The sequence below is a fragment of the Octodon degus genome, unplaced genomic scaffold (assembly GCF_000260255.1).
Source record: "Octodon degus isolate 3935 unplaced genomic scaffold, OctDeg1.0 scaffold00078, whole genome shotgun sequence".
In the NCBI taxonomy this organism is placed as follows: Eukaryota; Metazoa; Chordata; class Mammalia; order Rodentia; family Octodontidae; genus Octodon; species Octodon degus.
In genome coordinates, this window is record NW_004524654.1 from 141,114 (window position 1) to 163,140 (window position 22,027).

The 22,027-nt window shown below is 44.7% G+C and overlaps 1 protein-coding gene across 1 annotated transcript in view; it reads right to left on the reverse strand.

The window, feature by feature from the left end:
• The window catches only part of Arhgap25 (Rho GTPase activating protein 25), a 74,324-nt gene extending 60,356 nt beyond the window's left edge, over window positions 1-13,968 (reverse strand). Inside the window, exon 1 of the mRNA XM_004636134.3 lies at window positions 13,633-13,968. Coding sequence (XP_004636191.2) covers window positions 13,633-13,693 — 61 coding nt within the window. The 5' untranslated portion in view covers window positions 13,694-13,968. The remainder of the gene's footprint in view (window positions 1-13,632) is intronic.
• Between the last annotated feature and the right edge of the window lie 8,059 nt (window positions 13,969-22,027).

The window sequence follows — 22,027 nt, forward strand, 5'->3', positions numbered from 1 at the left end:
TCTGGTCACAGTTGCCCCTAGAGCTTGGTTTCTGGAGCTTTGCTGGTGGGAAGCCTAAGGGCTTGGTGCTCACAAGCAGCAGCAGCAGCCAAGGAGTCACAAGGACACACCTGTTATGGCTTATGTATAGATGTCCCTCAAAGTTTCATGCATTCAGAGGTGGGGTTTTTCAGAGGTGGCTGAATCTAGGGTGTGTGCTGCTGGGACCAAGGATTTAGTGCTGAATTGATTATGACTTGATGCTAGGATTAAGTCTGCCCCACCCTGGCTATCAGTACTGCCCACTCTAAGGGTGGGAAGCCTGGATAAGCTACAAGGGATGGAAAGTGAGTCACTGCTTTTTGTTTGTTGCTTGCTGCTTGCTGCTTTTCTGCCTTCTGCCTGCCGTAAACTGTTTCTCTTCTGCGCTTGTTCTGCGCTAAGCCACATTGCCTTGGAGCCAACCAACCATGAATTAAAATCTCTACAAATTCTGAACCAAATAAACTTTTCATCCTTTAGCCTTGGTTGTTGGGTGTTTTGAATCAACAATGAGAAAAGTAATGAAAACAACACCCACCCTCTTTTACCCACCTCTAGGCAGCATCTGAGTAAATCTAATTGGCACGACACTATCTATTTCCAGGACCTTAAATGTAAGGGGCCTGAGAGGAGTTACTGTGGTTAGCATTCCACCCTCTCCATGAAGAGGGCAGGTCTAGTGAAAGTTCAAATAGCAACTCTTTCATCATCAGAAATGGACAAGCAATTCCATTCTGAATCTATAGTTGACACACTGCCCTTGGCTGCTGGTTTGTGGCTGCAGAAAACTGCAGGGCTTTCAATAGTCGTCTCCGTGGATGTGTGTCAGTTACTCATTTATGCTAACCAGTGATACTCCAAGACTAATAAATAGCTTGATATTTGTGTTTTCCAAAGAGTTATTGGTCTCACCTATATATGTGAATTGGATTTTTCTCCAAGGAAGAAAATAAAAACTAACATTATTCAATTTACCTATAGCTCTCGATATGAAAAGCCTTCTACGTGTCTCAGTTGGGTGTTTCTGTTTCCCAGATGTTTTAAAAAGGGAACCAGTGTCCAGTTAGAGAGAAGAGGTAGAGAGAAGGCACAGGGGGAAAAGCTATCCTCACACCACACAGCCCCCTGAACTGGAAATGGCCGCATTTTACTCTCAGTCTCCCGGAAGACTGAGCCTATGTCAGCAAGTCCTGTGACTGAGACCCTGACCTCTCTCAGGAATAGTGAAATGGTCAGTCACCCACATGTTCTTCCAAATTAGCTTCAGAAACTGAAACTCCTTACTTCCCTCTCAGAAAGAAAGTCAGAGTATTTTCTCTAAATCAGCATATTTTCAATCACTAGTGACAAAGAATATAAGGTCGTAAAAATTAAAGGAAATGCTTTGACCGTATTGCAATTAATTTCCCTAGGGGAAGGAACTTGAGCGGGGCACAGGCTGGATCCCAGCTCTTCCACAAATACCTCCTTGGTACCTCCAAATGCCAGATATGTCCTTGTCGTCAGTTGATCTAAAAGGGAAGAAAGCAACAAAGTTCTGTTTCAAGGAGCTTAGAGTCCAGGGCACAAACATGAAAAAAAAAAGAGTATTTCTGGCTCAAAATAGTGTTGTGAAGAAACATAAAGACAGTGAATGGGGTGACCAGAGGCTAGAGCAGTGGGGCTGGTTATGTTGTATTGGGTACTGTGGTTAGGAAAGACCACTTCAGAGAGAGAGAGCTCTTGAACTACAGAGTGAAGCAGAGGAAAAACCATGCTGCATAGTTCACAGAAAGGCAGCTGAGGGAGAAGAACAGGCCCAGAGAGGGTGACGAGCAAGCTGGACCTAGAGGATGGGTATGGTGAGCTTTGTGTGAGAGAAGCCAAGGTACAAGGGAGCCTGGGAGAGGGCGCAGGGCCTGACCTTAAGGAAGAAATGATGTCATTTGATTGCTGCTTTCAAAAACAGTCGAGTCTGGCCACCGTGGAGTGACAGTATGACAGCAGTAACAGAGGGCAGGGAGACTAGAGAGAAACTATTGTAATAAGCAAGGCAAGAAATCCTGGAGTTCAGAAATAACCAAGTTATAGGCACACATTGATGAGGAAGCTAACAGATTTTCTGGATGGCTTAGATGTGGAATACAAGGAGAAAAGATGAGAAAAAGCTGACTCCTGAGTTTTTGAGACAGACTAGATGCACACCAAGATCAAGGCAGATGAATGGGAAGAAAGTCAAATGGATGTCAGCACTGTGTTGGTCAGGCTGGAAGAAAGAAGCTTAAGAGGCATCCAAGCAGCTATGGGGCTAAGGATAAGAGTGTAGGTGGAGGGCCGGGGAGATAGCTCAGAGAATAAGCACTTGCCTGGCGAGTGCAAGGTCCTAAGTTCAATCCCCAGTACTGCAAGAAAAGAAGAAGAAGGAAAAAAAAGAAGAAGAAGAAGAATGCTGGTGGATTTTAAAGCTACAGGAAAGGACAGTATCTCCTAGGTAGTAACGTTAGACACAGAGAAACCTGGGGGCTGAGCCTCGGAACCAGGCCAGCTTTGTGGACCTGCAATTTGCACGGCCACCGAGGGCCCTCCCATAGAGTCTCTGCCCTTGGTTTGCTGCTCAGCTGCCACCATCTGGATATTCTTGCTGCTTTTTAAGCAAAGGATCTTTGCAGTCAACTGCCTTTGGAACAACTACTGCACAAACCAGTGAAACACTCTTGCAGCACTTGGCCATTTGTATGGTGAATTTCATAGTACTTGGTGATCTGCCAGGCAGAAAGGGCACAGAGTTTAGACATAGTTGTCTGTTACCTCAGACAGACTTCTCACCCAATAAGGAGAAGAACAGCTAGAACACGACCAGAGAAGACCTTCTAAAATACAAGTATCCAAAGAGGAGGCCCTGTTGTTCTTGTCTAAGGGTGGGACTAGAAGTAGATAAGTGAGTAGATGAAGGCTTTGATGGTAAGAAAACGCAAAAATTCTCACTCAGTATCACATATTTTTCTCCCTGGTATATAAAAATGAGAGTGGTAGCAGGACGAGGAAGTGTTAAGATCTTGAGAAGCAAAAATGCTGGGCCTGAGAGCTTTGGAGAAAAGGAAAGCGGATTAATTATATACTATTTTTTCAGCGATAGTAATGCTTTCAAATTCATGTTGAAACTAGCAGCAAGAAGGATGGTCTATGAGAAGTGACTGAGTCGTGCCATTCTCCACTGCATGATCCCTCTGGGGTCCCCTGCCCTGGGGAGTGGGGTTAGGGGCTTCTAAAAACAGTGAAGGAGTCAGTTCTCCTCTGTTCTTCTACCTGTGAGTTTGCAGGTTTCATCTCCTTTTATCCTTCTGTTCCCTCTACCACGACAGCGCCATTGATAAGGAATAAGCTTTTGGTAGACATCAAACCCACTGACACCTTGATCTTGGCTTTTCAGCCCCCAGAACCATGAGAAATAAGTCTCTGCTTTTGTAAACTACCCCGTCTAGGTGTTCTGCTGTAGCAGCCAAAGACCACAGGCCTAGTAGCTTGGCTCTGCTGAGTGCCCACCTGAAATGACAGATCATAAATTCAAAGTGAGGGGGCCGGGGAGATGGCTCAGTGGAATAAGCACTTCCCTGGTAAGCATAAGGCTCTGAGTTCAATCCCTGGTTCCGCAAAAAAAAAAAAAAAAAAAAATTCAAAGCGATTGGAGGCAGCTCATGAACTGCTTTGCCCCAGTAATCTTCAACTGCCAAGATACACTGAGGAGGTTGATCATTAGGTTGAAACAATGGGCATACCGAGGAGAGAGGGCCTATAGATTTAAGGGAGTTTGTTCTGTGGTGGATTTAACACTAGAGTTAGGAATCTATGGGAAGGAGGAGATAATGGCAAATCCATCCATGTTGGGCAACTGGTACAACGCCTGCCACAGCGGTTCACTGAGATGAAGTCAGGTAGCTGCTGAAGTGGGTGAGCTGGGTGTGTATGGTGTGGGCGTCCCAAGTGGGAGGCCTGAAAGTGAGACTTTAGAGACAGAGGATGACACGATTTACTTAGGACTGGGTATATATGAGCCGGGTGGAAGAAGTATTATGCGACAACTCTTAAGGAAGCAGAGCTACTTCACCCATTTTACAGATGAGAAAACCAAGGCACAGACATTAAAAATGACTTACTCAAAGCCAAACAGGTGACAAAAAGGCAGTACTGGAAATCACCTGGCTCCAAAGGACTTCGTTCTTAATGACACCTCCCTCGTCACTCCTTATGGTCAGATTTGGCTTATTTAAGTCAAAAAAAATTTTTTTTTCTCTCAAGAAACACTTATTTAGGGCTGGCGGCCAGATAGCTCAGCAGATTAAAGTGCCTGCTGAGGCAGATGCAGGGCAGGGGTTCGATTCCTGGCGTGCCATGCCAGCCCGCCCCCGGGGTGAGCTGAGACGAGTGTGGTAGAATATGCCTGTAATCCCAGTGCTTGGGAGACTGAAAGCAGGAGGATCACTGCGAGTCTTGTGTAGTGAGATCTGTAGAGTGAGACCCTGTAAACCTTGTACTAAATACATAAAAAAAGAAGAAACACTTAACTAGAAAATAAATTCATCTGTGAAGAAAACTGAATTGCTTGAATTGCTTTCATTATAATACTGGTCATTTCAATCCACAGAATGATAAGGTATAGGAATAATTTCATAGTGAAAAGAAAGCTGCTGAAATCCAGGATTTTCTGGGGAGAAATAATGTAAACAGAGCAAGTTCACTGGTAGGAATACAGCTCCAGTAGTACATTGTCCGTGGGCGCCCTCTACTGGCTTGCAACAAGAACAACAATCTGGATTAAAAACTTGGTTTGTGTTCTTGGTTTTGCTGTTGTTGTTTGAAAGGAGAATCTGCATTGGATTTGACACCTAAAAATATATTTCTTTGTAGCTATGGGGGCTCTGCTCCTCACGGGAGGAAAGGAAAGCTGCGATTACAGAGCTAGCCTGGGTCAGCTCTTCCACCTATCATAATTCTGATAGCATCAGAATCTTAATCTTTTCCTCTTTTGCTCCATGGGCCTGGCACAACGTCCAGTGCATAATAGGTGTAAAATAAATATATTTTGGTCCAAATAGAAGAAAATTAGTTAAGTAGTGTATCTTCATAGAAGGGGGACTGATCCTCCCTGGGCGACTCAGTTAGGCTTCCAGGAGGAGATGGAGGACTTCCATGGTGATGGGAGAAGAGGTAGAGCTGCAGAAGAGAAGCCTAGAAGGTATCATGACAGACAAAGGAACCAGATACAAGATCCAGGAAGTCAAGAATTTTGATGTGATTTAGGAAAGAACTCTGAAGTATGCTAATAGAATTGGTTCCCAATGTGTGAACAGAGAAGAAAAAGTTTGTTAAGAACAGAGGGAGGAAGCTAGCATGACAGTTTCAAATAGGGTGAAAGGGGGGCTTGGGAAGACTTCTGAATATGGGTGCTAATAGAAAGGACAATAATGCCTGGTTTAAAGATGTTTCCCCTTAAATTCATTTTTACACAAAATGATGCCGCCTTGTGGGGAATTCAATTCAGGAAATGCGCATTGTATTTGGCAAAATCATGGCATTTGTTTTCTTTAAGTACCACGTTTTCTTTGGTGTAGACGGCTGATTTGTGAGTAACTTTTCTGGCTTTTGCATCATAAATGCTGGTCCTTGAACTCCGTGAGTCCCAGACAAATTGAGACACCTCATCGTCCTGTGTGAAACAGAGATTTTAGAATGTGCACAGGGAGCAGGGCAACACCAAAATAAAGACAAAAGCTGGACCCCAGGACAAAACAACAGAGGACATGGGCTGAGAATGGACTGAGGTCACAGTGACGCTTCTCTGGGTTGTGCACATGATCGGATGCCTCACCTAATAATAAAATGGGTTTCCGGGTTCTAGATGAGCAGCTGTATGGAATACACCAAGAGATAGTCACACTGAAAGAACACACTCATAAGAACCTTTGGGTACAGAAAGATTGTGGGAATAAAAGACAGGAGTCTCTCCCAAAGGCCATGCTGGGCCCTCACAATCATATACAACGACAGAGCTCTGAACACATAGGGTAGGCCGGGTGCAGGATCATTAAAGCAAATGGGGGAAAACTATTCTGCCGCTGCTGGAACCTCACTGTACGTGGTCTCGCCGTTAAACAGGGACCCCGGCAAGGCCCAAACTAACAACTTTCAGCCTCACTTCACTGGCCAGAGGTGCCCGTGCCCCTAGGAGGTGGTTGCCGCTGTGAAAGAAGTGGCCACTAAGTCATGGAGAAGGGTCTTCCGAGCAGTGCACAACCCAGTCTCTCCTTCCTGCCCAAGGTAAGTTTGAGAAGCTATTTCTGTCATGTCAGCATGGAGACAGCAAAGGTAGTTTCTGTAGCAGGCATTGTGCAGGAAATTACCAATTTCTTTGCTGGAAAGCCCCATCTCCAACATCATACTGGTTTAAGAAAGGACCGGAAAAACAAGCAAAACAAAACAAAAAGAGAAAAACAAAGATCTGCACACCCAGTTGTAAAACTCACTCAAACTTAAAAAAAAAAAACAAAACTGACTATAATAAAAAAAAGTAAGAGACAAAATAGGACCAACTTTCAACTCTAACCCAACATATTTGATGTATCCAGGGACTGTGGTTTGGCTGGAAAGTGGATCAACAGATGTCATAATGACTAAGTGTCTAAAGGAAAGAAAGAAGAGCTCAACTTGACCAAGACAAACAAAACCCTAGCAGTGCCAACTGCCGACTTTGATCAGTGACTTGATTGCAGGGCTTGATATCAGACTTACGTTGATATCAGTGTGATGCCCATGGGGTGATTGATGACAGCCATGGTGCTGAGGAAGTGCTCACTGTAGGCCAGCACTAATGCTAAGGGTTTTCAGTACATCAGCTCCTTTGATTCTCACAGTAACTACAGGTTACCACAGTGACTCTGCATATCTTATGGTACAAGGAAGAGAAGACCAAGGTCACATAGCTAGCAATTAGTGATACTGAGATTTAAGTTGAGGCCAGTCTGCAACCTAACTATTATACTATAACTGACTGACTTCAATGTGGTTGGCTTAGGCTTTGTCAGAAAATTCTTTTGCAAATATTGTAAAGTGATTTTAAAATACTGAAAAGTATTGGATGTCAAACTCAAGACCCCTCTACTGCCATGCTTCCTCTTTCACTCTGAATCTCAAACGAATCAGGAAGCACACAAAGGGTTCAGCTGCCCCCAGACTGTTCTAGAGCTGAGCTGTGGCCGGGCACATTTGGAGATGGAAGATAAGTGTGGGGAGGAGAAGAGAAAATGCAGCTCCGGTCTGCTAGATCAGCTGGAGGTGGAGACCTCACTGCTAATGGAGAACACGTGATCAAGTGAAGTTATGTAACGAAGTGGAGAAACACTTCCTTTAGAATGGTGAAGATGTAGGTGAGGAAGTGACCGCAACATGAGAGACAGCCGGGTGAATGCTCCTCTAAATGTACCGGTCACAGAGATGAACAATACCTATTTCATGAATAATGGCTTAAATGCACCAAAGAGACTATAATTTATGTAACTCCGGTGAAAAAAAACATGAATGCTCATAGAATTATGTCTCAATGTATGAAATTAAAGAAGTGACTCTCAGATGTCGATGTCCTTTGAACCATTCTTAGGAAAACGGTAACACTAAGTTGTTACTAAGAGGCAAGACATGTATCCACAGGATGTCTGAAGAGTTGTATGTTGGTGTATTGCGTGTATCCTTCTTTTAAAAGAAAAGACTTAATGGACTTTCATATTCACAATGACAGTCATTTCCAATAGACGCACAAATTTTTATCAAAAAGAAGAAACATTTCAGGCTAAATCCTGAGGGGATTTGACTGACCTTGTCAGGTACAAAAGTTACATTTCTTGTTATATAGGTCTTGCTTATCTTGGTCTTAACCATCCAGCAGAAAAGTATAATAATGAGGTATGAAAAGTAAAGCCATATTAATATGCTGAGCTGTTAAGGGCACAAGTCAACAACTTCTGACATTCCCAGTCTTACAGATAACCCACTACTAATATGGACTTCTGGAGTATATTGGATTATTTTGCTGAATTCACACACATACAATATTTAAATGGCATTGGAATACCAATCTCTGACAAAACTAAACAAAAATAGAGGATACAAATGAAGGACCGTTTTGTATCTGTATATACAAAATAGTTATGATAGATACACAGCTACTTTCTCTTAACTCAATGGTTAGAAAGAATTGTACTAATAGTGTTTGGAAAGGATATCATGTCTGCACCTTGTATTATGAATAACCACTACGAAGACAACAATATGCAATGTATTAATTATTGAAATTGTCCTATTAATCAGTTTTGAACCTATCTCATTGCTATTTGTTTCTCAATAAAAGTAATTAAAAAAGAAAAAGAAGAAACAGAAGGTTGCTAAAAGTTGCTATGAGATTTGAATATAATTCAAATGCCTAGAAACCAAGACAAAGACAAAAACAGTAAGTACATTGCAGCATCTTACGAGGAAGAAGGATGACAATCCTTCAAGGAAGCCAAGTCATTTCTGGGCGCTCAATTCTCAGATCTTTCCCATATACTAGTTATACATATGAGCTACTGGCATGGTTCATCCCTCACTTTTCTAACACATGGGAACAAATTTCATGAAATCATTACTTACAGTACAGATAAATCCCTGAGGGAGTAACACTAAAGCATAACTCAGTGAGCCTGTTTCGTGAGGGAACCAAAATAACATAATACAAGCACGGCCACCAGTCTGGTCTGAGGCTGGCAGTAAAACTGTCTATAAAGAAAAAAAAAGGGAGACCAGGGAGATAGCTCAGCAGCTTAAGCTCCTGCCTGATAAGCACCAGGTCCTGAGTGCAATCCACTGTCCAAAAAAAAGACAGGTGTTTGCAGAGCACCTAACCAAAGTCATGTATGCAAAGTATTGTTTGTTTCAACATATGTGTTATGACTCCTCTTCCTCCTCCTATCTCCCCCAGGTTAACCTTTGATTAGCGGTCAGGCCAAGTTTATACATGCTTTTCTATATCACCTGCTGTCTCCACTTCTATTAAGAATTGTCAAAGATGATTCAGCTCTTAGACAATCTTCTGTTGACATCACTTTTTTTCCAGAAAATTCCATGACATTCTTTACCATGAGCGTCTAGATTGTTGGTGTTACATATTTTGTTAAGAACAAATCCTTTGGGGCAGAAGAGATAGCTCAGTGGTCTAAGCACCTGTCTAGCAAGCACAAGGACTCTAGGTTCGGTTCCCAATACCGTATGCCATGCCAGCCCTATGCCTGGCCTGCCACTGAAACCCAGCATGGTACACACCTGTAATCCCAGCTCTGGAGAGGCTAAGACAGGAGGATCACTATGAGTCTGAGCTGCGCAAAATCCTGAGTTTGATCCCCATTAATCCCCCCTCTGTAAAACAAGGTAAATTAGGTGGGAGTGTTGACTGAGATCATGAAAATTTAGAACCATCCAGGGTTCTCACTTTTAAAGAAAACCCTAGTGTTCATAACTGTGAACTTCCCTGCTTAAATGTGTGGAGAAAGTATCATCGTACTTGCTATTGACGAGCAGCCTTAGGGACTCTCGGCAGATGTGACATCTACACTGAGACTGATGTCCAGGAGGAACTGGGTGGTGGTGAAGGAGCCTGGTGTGAGCAGAGGACTGCTGCAGTGCTTGTGGAGAGGGTGGCAAGAAATGAGTGTGTAAATGACGAGAGTCAGATCAAAGGGCTTTTCAGTTTAATCCCTTCATGAGGTGGAGGTACACAAAATATAGGTTTTTGCTTCTCCCATGAAGTGGACGATGCACAGGAAAATCAGTGTGGGAACCATAGCCAGTGTGAGACTCACTGAAGAACACACACACATCAGTGTTTCAAAGAAAGAAATGAGAGTGAGGAGGGGGCCCAGTACTCCTCACCCATCTCTGGGGCTCCTGGGCCTGTTCTCATGTCAAGTCTTCTCTCACTGTCTTGTAACTTTCCCTGTCTGTGCTCCACTTACCCATGACCTCTGTGGACATGAAGAGCAAGATGATCTTAATATTTGGTTTCCAAAACTATAGGCATCATTTTCCTTGTAAAGTAATTTTCGTTTTTAAAAATACTTTCAAAGAGAAAAATGGTGATAATGACACTTTCAAAAAAAAAAAATAAAGCCAAAGGCAAGTTATTTTCTTTCTTTGTAATGTTCATATCTCACTTTGTTTCAGAGATTCTGTGAAATTCCCACCCCATCTTCTGCAATGAAATCTCTCCAGATGGCCTGTGCCATGCTGTGCCTCTCCCTCGGTCCCCTTTAGTCTCTGTTGCTGTGGTCACAGCTGGGCTTCACTCCAGTTCATCACTTCAGTTCTTCTGAGCTAGTCAGAAAGTACAACCAGCCACCACCACGCCACCTCATGTGAGGTTCTTTTCTTTCAAGTTCTCTTGTGTGTGACCCATCCCTGCTCATCACCATCAATTTATTCTTCTCAAGTGAAATTTTCCCAACACCCTTGTGGTGAGCATGCCTCACTCATTCTGGAATCTCCATGGGGATTTCCCACGGGATACGCTGTGAAGATGCTTTGTGAATTAACTGTGCTGCGTGAGGCAGGTAGATGCATCACCGCCACCCCTGTAAGCTACTTCTGGCTTTGAATTAGATCCATTTTCAGAGACATGGGCAGCAGAAGCTACTGGGGTTACCTCTGCCATGGCACTTGCTTCCCAACCTAATGCAAAGTACTGATTCTGTGTCAGCTCAATGAGTGGTTAGTGGACAGAACACAGCTTATGTTTTCCCTTCATCCATGAGGTGACTCCTCACCCTACTGCTGCTGCCAAAGTCCTGAGACTGTCATCCTGGGCAGCAGGAGGCATGTTCCTCGTGGAAAGAATTTAATGTATTCTTAAAGATAACTCAGTGATAACAGAGGGGTACACATTTTTACTTAAACAAGAAATAATGATGAAACCTCTGCAAGGAAAAAGATGTGGACCTCAGAAGGAGCACCCCATTTGTATCAATGTTTATCGTCTGAAGAAGGCATGTTCTTATCCTTGATTCTGGCTGGATCTATGGGCATGTTTATCCATCATGGGCTGGGAGCTGCCCAGAAAATACAATCTTCACTACACCAAGATCTTCCATCAAGAAGGAAGATCTACAAGATAGAAAGACAGTGCAGAGTCCATTCTTCCAGGCACAGGCACTCATTTTCTTCCAGCCTGGGCTCCAGCCCTCTGGCTTCAAGGAAAGTAAAAGCACAGCTCAGCAAGAAAAAGCTGGGCCCCATCCCGGACACACAGAAAGTCAGTGTCTGGCTGTCTCCCCAGCGAGTGCCCATCTTGGTATTCTTCTGAGCTACTAGTCGATGCTGAAGTCACATATTAATAAGACCATCCTGAAATTTGAGCTGGAGAAGGAATCAAATGTGATATGTGGGTTCCAACTCCAAGCAACCTTATAATTTCATCTGTTTGGCATCATCTACTCAGGAGATCTCCACTGGGGAAGATATTTACCCGAAAGGCAGTGGGCAGTGTCTGGAGATGTTTTGGGTTGTTCTAATGGGTAGTGGTAGGGAGATGCTACCATCACCCAGTAGGTCAGGGAGACAAGGATGTCACTAACCATGCTACAGTACAAAGTGCCCCCACCCTCCAAAAAATTGCCTCCCCTTTAGTGTGAAGGTTGAGAAACCTTGCTATGCTCTTTACCAGGCTGGGAAAAGCAGAGGTCTTTGATGTACTGTTAAGCCAGTCCCTACACACGTAATTCTAGGGACCCGTGGTCCTGTGTCTGTATTGGGAACTCTTCCTGCAGAGGACTCAGCTCAGGACCTAGATTCTCATTTGCACGACATTCATGAAACACATTCAACCACATCCTAGTTCCTCAGAGCAATGAACTGGTAGCTGGCATGGATAATGGCCAATTTTCTATAAAATCCATTATATCACCATTATTCTATTTTTATTAAGCAATACTGGGTAATATTGCCTTCTGGTAGTCAAACTTTATTCAGTCAACACGTAATGATTGTGTCGCCAGCCAGCCAGGGCACCGGGCCCCAGGCTGGTTGGATGAGTCTTCTGAGGCTGGTGTACTGAGACCACAAGAGCTGCAGCTGCAGCTCGTGGCCGGGTGGGAGCCTGTTCCAATGCAGGCTTTCCCCCAGTCACTAATTTCACAAGTCAAGGAGCACCAGGAATTTATGTTGTTGACCTGCACTTGAGGTGATTCTGAGGCAGATATGCAAGGGTCTGCGCTTCAAGAAACACTAGCAGAAATATGAAGTCCACCCATTCTGATCCCAATCTTGAGACTCTAATACCTGAAAGAAATCATCTACTAATTTTCTCAAGTTTCTCATTTTAAAACTAAAGGAGAATAAGTTTCCAATACGTGCTCAGGCACAGATGGTGAGAGAGCAGGGTGACCTTCTGTAAAGAGAAGAATGTTTGCAAAGGAACGCGGTGATAGGAGTTTACCTTAAAAACAAATTTTTGACATGAAAAGAGTACTAGCAAGTACATTTGTATCAAAAATTGGGAGGAAAAACAATGTTGGTTCAGAGTTGTCAGAACTGACCCCAGCATATGATGACTCCAGCTTGATTAGAGAATGCCAGCCTTCATAGGACACCAAGAGAAATGGCTTCTGTGATTACTCTGCTTTCTTTAAAAGCATTTCTTAGACCTACATCATCAACACTTCCCATATGTGGCTCTTCATTTTATGTAGACCTCTCACTTTAGTGGTACACCAACCACAATTTGAAATCCAAACTTTAACCACACTCCAAACAGAATGCTTCTAAACGGTTACAAACACCTGAATACTTACTGTAGCTAATATCAGGAATGATATAAATAAATTTTGCTCTAATTTCTCCACTTTAAATTATGGTAGTCTGTGTAATAACAGAAGAAATCTACACCAGGAACATCACAGTAACGCTGAAATCATAAATTTGATTTAATGAATTGCGGTCATTAGTAGGAAAGGGTATGAACAAGAGGCCAGACTATCTCTGAATTATCCTTTAAATTAACTAAGAAAACAGTTCTCCTTTTTAAACTCTTAGGAGTTCCCTCCCATTCTGTTATTTTAAAAAATTGTCTTTATGTCTCCATTGTCTCCCATCACCCTCTTATCCACATTTCTGTCTACTTTTTGCTTCTAGACCCATCTTGACCCCCTGGACACCGCTGAGTTTACTCACACTTCAAAACACTCCAATCATTGTGCTCCTATGGAAACCAAATCAAACTATGGATGAGTTTCTAAACCAGGAAAAAAATGACTAGAGTCTACAAGACAGAAAAAAGCTCAGTTTTCTGTGTGATAAGCCTTCAACACCACCCAAAATATCTCATGAAGCAAAGAGCCCCTTTCCACTGCAATCTCTTGATGAAAAAAGAACCCCCTCCCAGCATGTTAGAAACTTGAGTCAACATATCGATTTGGGTACAAATTTTTCTCCCAAATTCAGATTTACTGTTAAATCCATTTTTAAACATCTGTGTTCCCTGCAGACCAACATGCAAATGGTGGTTGCTCAAGTATAAGAGCCACAGGGGCCAGGAGAAGACACAGACCCCGACTGTACCTATTTTGGCGGCCTCTGCTTTCAGGTTGAACTCCCAGTTCCTGGGCAGCTTTAGAGACATTTTGCTTCTTCCTTGGGTGAGCAGCTGAAGAAGCGGCCCTTCTGTCACTGTCGGTGTGTTCCTTGCAATTTCGATCTTCCCTTTTGGCTTCTGCCTCTCTTTTCTGTCTTCTGCTTGCTTCACACGCAATCTTAGGCTTGAGGTATCTCCTCCTTTCAGATGAAAAGTCCACCCATCTGTCACTTGGGGATGGCATCCAAACTCTTCTTGCCCCACACTCACAGTGCCCCAGAGGATGGCACTCCACTTCTCTTACTTTCAGTTTTACCAGATCTATCCCAGTTGACACTTCGCTCTGCGTCATGGGAAGCAGAGCTTCTGTTCAAAAGAATCTCAGGCCTCACTCAGGCAAAGTTGTGATAAACAACTGCTGCCTTTCGACTTTTTTTTTAACTGTCTGCTTCCTTGCATTTGAGGAAGTGGGTGGCTGTTCAGTGCAGATGATACATTATGAGCACACTTTCTTGAGAAAATGAGTTTTTTTAAATACTTGTAAAACTAGAATGGGTGCCTTGTGATATGAAGCGGTAGGCAATGAAAAGAAAATTCCAAAACTCTCACTCACTTTGTGCTGTGACTCTGTTCTCCTTTCCCCATCCAAAGGATCAGGTGTCCAGCATTAAACTTCTTTCCTGTAAGGATTGGACAGTCAGTTCTCCACCTGCTCTGGATAAAGTTTCCAAGAAATCCCAACCTGATGTAGGAAAGGTTCTGATACATTCGGCTAATAAGTCAGTTTCAGTCATTTGAGACTCACTCAAATGATGTCAGGGTTCTTTGGCGCTGGGTACAAGGCATGGGCTTTAGAATCAGATAACATGAATTTCAAGTTCAGCTTGTCCATTTCATAGCTCTACAACTTTGAACAAGCAACTGAAACATTCTGGACTTCAATGTCTTCCTCAGAAAAGTGGGGTCGATAAGAACCAAGGCTGAAAGGAGTCGCTAGCAAGGTATTTAGTATACAGCTTGACACAGTAGTTATACCTGCACCTTAATTCAACTTTCATTCTGTGTAGCTCAGCTCTGTGATAAGCCTTTATATGTTTCACCTCATCCAACTAAACATTTTCTTGCTGTATGGCCTTGGACAAATTTCTTGTATCTCAGTTTCCTCTTCTGTGAATGAAGCAGATAATAGAACCTACTTTATAGGGTTGTTGTGGGGCTTTATTAAACAATAGGTAAAAGTGCTAACAATCGCTGCTTGCTTACGATTAAACAACATACCTTGAGCCCATTCATTTTTCAATTCCCCTACAACTCTAGCACTTTCTTCATCACCTCCCACTTGCTCACACTGTGTTAATAACCCAACTTCCTGTTTCATTAAGAAAACTGACGCAACAGGAGAACTGTCTGCAGCTCCTCCTCCATGTCTGCCCACCTACCAGCAAGCAAAGCCGTGGGCTGCTGTAGTGCACGAGCAACTCTCATCACTCTCCCACTGTGTCTGCACCATCACTCTCTTCTCCCTGCTGCACCATCCCTGGCAGTATCCAACTCGTTCTTCATCCCATCTATTTTGAAATCCCTTGATGTTACTTCTCTCTCTGGCCTCATTTCTCTCCTTCGTTTCTGAGCAAAACTTGGTAGAATTTTCTACACGGGTAAACACCTCTCCTTTTGTTTTCTCCGGAATCCCTTCTATGGGAGTTTTTGTCCCTGAGACTCCACAGAACATCTTTTCAAGCACGCCAAGGACTTTTCTGCCACTAAATCCTCAAGTTCAGTTCTCCTCATATCACTGCCTGGTCAGTCTTGGGCACATTTGACCACTTTTTCTGGTTCTGGGTCCTCTTCCCATCTGGTTTCCAGGGACTATGTCTGTCCATCTTTTTGGCTGTTCTGTTTGTGGTTCCTTGCTAAGCCCTTCTCATTGCTTTGTGTTCTAAACTGGAGGAACCAAGCCTCAGTCAGTGGTGTTCTTTGTTACCCCTGCCTACACATTGGTGAACTCACCTGTCTCAAGATTTTGTCTGTCATGTGTCTACAATGACTTCAATGTCCACGTCAAACCACCCTTGGAACCCCAAAGCACAAGCATCTCGACACAGATCTCCGATAGCCCTCTCCAGCTAAACCTATCCAAGGCTTATGTTCAGGTACTAGGCTAAAGGAGCAGTGGGGACCCTGCAGCACATTCTCTTTGGAAATGAAAGGCACATAAACAGAGCCTCTGTGCTCATCTTGTCTGCTTAAATTCCATTGAGCAGCACAAGTCACATGGCCAAGCCCAAAAACCCCAGAGGCAGGAAGTGCCCAGAGTATTAAGGGGGCAGGGGAAGAAGGAAAGACAGGAATGCGTACTGATCAAGGATCTCTCCGACCAGCTTAGCCATCTGCTTTCTGGCTTCCAAGCAGGGCTGGGTACCTCTGGTCTTGACTCAGTTTCTTGGGGACTTTGGAGCCTCCACTCTTGTACTTCTGTCTTCCTGACCCAATAGTACTGTTTTTTATTCTGTCCTAACTGAGGGGAGCAGCTGTCCTGAACCCCAGACTAGTAACACCTTTGAAGGTCACTGACACCATTCACAGTTTCAGCCTTGGGTTCTTTAACCTAGGAACTCTAAAAATACTCTGAAAATACTGGCATTTAACAATACACAGGGAACTTCCTTTACTCTTTAGGATGGGTCCCTGTGAGTCTTGGAAAAACTTGTGACCTATGGGGGAAGTTGGTTATACACACAGACAGGCCAACAAAAAGGCACTTCTGGAAAGGCCTGGCGTGGCAGCCTTCTTTTCAGAGTTTTCTGAGAATCAGCTCCCCATATAAGGATAAAAGATAAAAGTCTTTCAGTTCTATTGCTGCTCCCCATCCCTGACCTTCACAACACCAAGAATGAAATAACCTACCATTTGTAGTAACAAAAATACAAATTCATCTATTTGCTTATTAATGCTAATCATTTTATAAGGACTAAATACGTGCTGAACGTTAGGGGAAAGTCCACGCACAAACAGACTTGGTTTCTGCCTGCTTGCTTGACTTCCCTACCCTTTCTGCCACCCTCTCACAGGTAACTCACAGGCTGTTGAAGGACAAGAGCAATTAAATGAACAATGAAATACAGCATGAGAAGGACAGTGTTGGAAGGCACATCTATACAGGAGGGGTCTGTTTGGGATATGGAGAAAGATTAGGGTTTCCTGGAGGAAAGGTCTTTTAAACTAAGGTTTGATGGATGAATTAAGAAGATAAGAGGGTTGGGGGAAAGGGTTACAGATAGAGCAAGCAACAGGCAAGAGGCACCGAGGCAAGAAAGAATTCCTGGAAAGGATGAAAGAGTGAGCAGGAGGGGGAAGAAACTGGAGAGACGGGTTGGGTGGATGGGCAGCCTGGTGCAAACCCCATAGCCATGGTGAAAAGCCTTGAATTCTCTGCAGGAAGGAGAAACAGGTCTCTGAGGAGCTTTTAGCAGACCAGGCTGTGGAAGATAGACAAGTGGGAGGGGGGTGAAGAACTCAGGTCAACACAGTGTCCAGAAGACAAGGACACACAGTAGCCACCTGAGTGATAGAATGATGGCCCCAGGCAGGTTATGATGAGATAAAAGAGAGACACCATACACCTGACTACAGACACCTCAGGAGTAGCGATTCCAGTGAGGGCCTGGGAATTGAGGTGCCCCTGTGAGAAGAGAATAGGCTCAAGTTGGGGAACGCTGAACTTCAAGACTTAGGCATCTATGAGGTTTTCTGCATTCATCTGAGCACAAAGTGTGTTCATCCTTCCCACCCCTCCTCCATACTTAGTCTCAGGACTGAGCTGGATACTGAGTGAACTGAATGATTAGGAACCTGGGCTCCTCCTCACTCAAAACTGTGAAAAAGCTCAGGGAAAGGTGGGAGCAGAAAGTGGTTACCTCTGCTTGGATAGCCAGCGTGGCTCCCCAGGAAATAGGGCCCAAGTGGGAGACTTGAGAGGAGGACAGTACGGAAGTAGTTATGCAAACATGGTGCCCTCTCAGAGAAATATCAGGAAAGGTGAATGGCTGAACATCTTTCAGCTTAATATATGCCAGTCTCTACTCTTCTCGCCAGCCTGCTCTTTTCTATCTTCTCCAACTCAGCAGTGCTCCATTTTCTCAAGCAATGACCTGTAATTTCCTTTGATTCCCTTATTCCTCTCATACCACTCATCCAATCCATCAGTAGAACTGATATTATTGATTTAAAGTATACCTGCACTCTAAGCACTTCCTGTCACCTCTCTGGCTACCACCTCAACTTTTACTGGTCCATAAGGTATTTTCTCTTTAAAACTTAGAAGGCCATCACCCCATGACTTCATGGTTGGATAGTGCCTGTGCAGAGAATTTTGTTTTGGGTGGGTGTGTTTCTGCTTTTGGGCTCTGGGCTAGTGTCTAGCCTCACCAATCCCTAGCTGGATTCTGGGCCCTGTAGACAGCTAAATACGAGTATTGTGTTGATGCCTAGGAGCCATTGCATAGCTTAGATCATGTACAATGACTTGGCCTTGACCTTATCCTTGCATTAGTTTGCTCACCTATGAGTTCAAGTAGGAACACTCTCAAGGGTGAGCAGGTACCCAAGACACTGTTCTCACAGTGCACTGTAGAAATGAGGGGCTGTGGGGTTTGACCAAACAGAGGGCACTTCCCACCTTGTGTTTCATTTTATAGAAAGGGACCAGAAACATAAAAGTTTTGCATAAAAGGAGTAAATATGCCAGATTCAAGCTGGCTGTGATGGAGTACACCTGCAGTCCTAACTCTTTGGGAGATTAAGGCAGGAGGATCACTTGAGCCCACACATTCAAGACCAGGCTGGGCAACCAAGAGAAATCCCAGTCTCAGCATTATAGGCCCAGTGTCAAGCAGTCTGAGCACAGAGGCCAGGTGCTTAGGAGACTGCAGCAGGGGCACGTGGGCTCTCTAACACATTGTGAAGTTGAGTCCCAAAGGGAGCCGAGCTTCCCCATTGCATGGAGGGGGCTGATCTTTCAGGCTACTCATAGAGTTCCTGAAGTCCCTCGCCTGATGGTCTTCCTCAGTGGAACAGTTCAGCCATCTAAACCCAGGAGCTTACCAGTTGAGGTCTGATCTTGTATCTAGATTTACAAAAGAGATTATTTGCCCCCCACCATGCCACCCACTCCCAGTGTCACATGTGTCCACATCCACCAAGCTGGGGTCTCTTCTCCTCCCTCCAACATGAGCCAAATTGCTGAGTCTTCTCTTCAGAACAAGTTCTATCTAGGGTGATCTGGGGGTCACCATTTCTGTCCACCAGGGGCCAGGCAGTTAGTGTGCCCACTCAAGTCATGTCCATGTCTTCCATGTGCATCCAACCCAGACTGATTTGCTATAGCAGTGACTGAGCTTCCTTCCTCTTCCAGCCACCCGCTCCCCAAGCCTAGAGTTCCATTCCCTGAAACAGAGAGTGCAGCTTTGGGCACTAACAGGAAATCTGTCAGAAAAACTTTCAAGATGACCTCACCAAGCAGGCCCCATGAGCCAGGAGGTGGAGGGGTAGTTTCTCCCATCCCTGTGCCTCCACTTTTAAGGGTGCAAGACCCTCCCCATAACATAGGAGTCCTTAGGAGGCCCTCCTCATCAGCATTCCCCAAGCACTGGGCTCCCAGAAACCCCCAAACGTGTGTGATCCAGATGCCAAGATTCAATGGCCTTCTTTTTCTCCTCCAAGTCCTGTGAACTCAGTGTCCTGGTCACAAGTCCCTAGAGGGAACCCTAAGGCAAGGAGCCATTTTTGTAGTTCATTCTCCTTGATCATGTTCTGGGTGGTCACCCTCCTTCAGATAACTTCTCTAGATCTTTATCTGACCCTTTATACACGGTTCCAACTATTACAAATACCATCAAAGAGGTTCTCAGCAAACATAGCCCACTCCTATCATTTTCAAGCCCCCACCTCACCACCAAGTCTCAGGTAGCCTGGTGGCTTTTTGCTTTGCAGTGGGTACTTGAGTAGGTCCACCGGCATAAGCGGTTTGCCCAGTGAGCTCTGTGTGGTAAGCACACCAGAATGCTCCACTGATCACGCTGCCTCTTCACCTCAGCTGCACTGAAACTTTATTATTAAGGAGCAGCCCCAGTGCATGCCCGTTGCCAGCAGGCTCTGGTGAGCACAGACTCCTCCTGCTGTCCTAGAACATGGCCCCATCACCCTGAGCAGGCCAGCTAAGCCAAGTGCCAGGGCAGGCAGCACTTATATTCATTTGCTCTGCTGCTCCCAGGAATTCACTGAGTCTAATTTTCCATGTCAGACTGCATAGACTGCCCATAGTTGAAGAGTTAGAACTCCTTTATTTCTCCTACAAATACTGGTAGCTAGCTTGCCGTAGTAGATGGACCCCCACAGCAGGTTTGTCCACCCACTTTTCCTTTCCTGGGTTCCCACTATCCCTCCTCTAATTTCTTCCAGGGAGCAGTCTCCACCCTGTTTGGGATCTTTTAGTTTATGCTTACAGAGCAGGCTGTGTCCTTGTGCTTGTGGTCTTGGAAAGGATGTTTAACTTTGCATTGGGGTCTCTATCACCCTGAGTCACTCTTGAACTGTACGCATCTGCTCCCTCTTGATCACCTCATTCTGCAACAAGGGGCACTGTATTAAACTCTACTGCCTGTCACGTGGCCCTACTCAAGTGCAAAGAGACTCCACCAAGAGATAGTTATGTCATGGGCCTTAGGGAGGGGAGTGATTCTTTGCTGATGCTGGAGCAAAATATCTGCCATACACAATGTAGAAGAAGAAAGGCTTCTTTTGGCTCAGGATTTCAGAGATTTCAGTCCATGACTAGATGGCTCTAAGGCAGAAGCACCATTTGGGAAGGTCAGGGAGGAAGAAAACTGCCCATTTCAGGTCAGTCAGCAAACAGAGCAGGGAAGGAGCCAGAAAGAAGGGAAGGGACTTGGAACAGGACAAAGGCGAGCCTCCCACAACCTACTTTCTCTGATTAGGCTCCATTTTCCAGCTGCCAATTCTGCTATGAACTCATTGATGGGCTGATCCATTGATAAGGCCAGTGGCTTCATGCTCCACCAGTCCTCTAAGTCCTACCTCCAAACATTGCATCACTGGGCATCAAATCAACACACAAATCTTTGAGAGGTGTTTTACATCAAACCATAACAGCAAGCCCCGTTCTTTGTCCTATAGGGCTCCGTGGTATAACTACACAATGACCACTGCATCCCGTGCTCTCGTCTTTGCTTGGTCTCATTTTCCCTTAGCCTTTCATGCTATAAGGAGGAGCCAGAGGCTGGGGAGATAGCTCAGTAGAATAAATGTTTGCCTGGCAAGCACAGGATCCTGAGTTCAATCCCTGTTACCACAAAAATAAAAAGGAAAAGGAGACAAATGATTGCCCTCAACATTCCCATGACTCTAGTCTTCCTTTATCCCTTTACAGGTATCACACCTTGCCAAGGGTTTTGAGAGGCCTATGTTCTCAGAGCTGTCTTGTCCTATGGATGACAATATGGCCCCAAGATCACCAACTTCCATAGGTATAGCAATCCGCTCATTCACAGCTTCTTTGTTCTCACTTTTTGTTTTGTTCCATAGACATTGCAATCACCCTTGTCACTACTGTCTCATAACCCGCTGTCTCCCTTGAGGCCGGGGAGATATTCTGCATGCTGGAGGGTCCCATCATGCCCTTCGGCACCCCTAGCTGGGCCTTCATTCTGCATTGGCACTCCTTGCCACAGAAAACATCAGTGCCATCATCTGTACAAGCTGGGACCACAGGTAGAGCAGCCAGCAGGTTCCTACAGTCCCCACCCTCTGAGCTGTGAGTGTGGGACTGTGCTTGACAGTGGAGAAAAGAACTTAGAATAAAAATGCCCAAGGAGCCCTGAGTGCAGCAGCTATTACATCATTCCTGCAACAGACCACAGAGAGGTGCAGGATCCCTGCTGAGATCCAACACAGTAAGCAAACAGGTAGTGGGGCTGCGAAATCTGGCAAGGTATCTGAACCAGGGATATACTGCTTGCTGGCTACGTGGCTGGTGTTTAGCGCAGCCCACAATGAGCAGGCTCACTTGATAGGCCTGTGTAAGGGCTTCACTTTCTTGAGCGCATTCTCAGGGCATGAGGTTCTCAGCCTCTCTGAGCAGATGACCAGAGCCTATTAACCTTATAGGTGTCCTCCCTTGTCAGGGGCTGGATTCTCAGACGAGATGACAGCAGGAGCTGCTTTCTTAACCACTATCTCCCACTGGCCTCAGCGTCATGGAATTTTCTGGTTCTTCCTCATCCTCCTTTCCAAGAAGAAGAAGAAGAGAAAGAAGAACAACAAGAAGGAGGAAGGGAAGGAGAGGGACAAGAAAGAGGAGGAGGA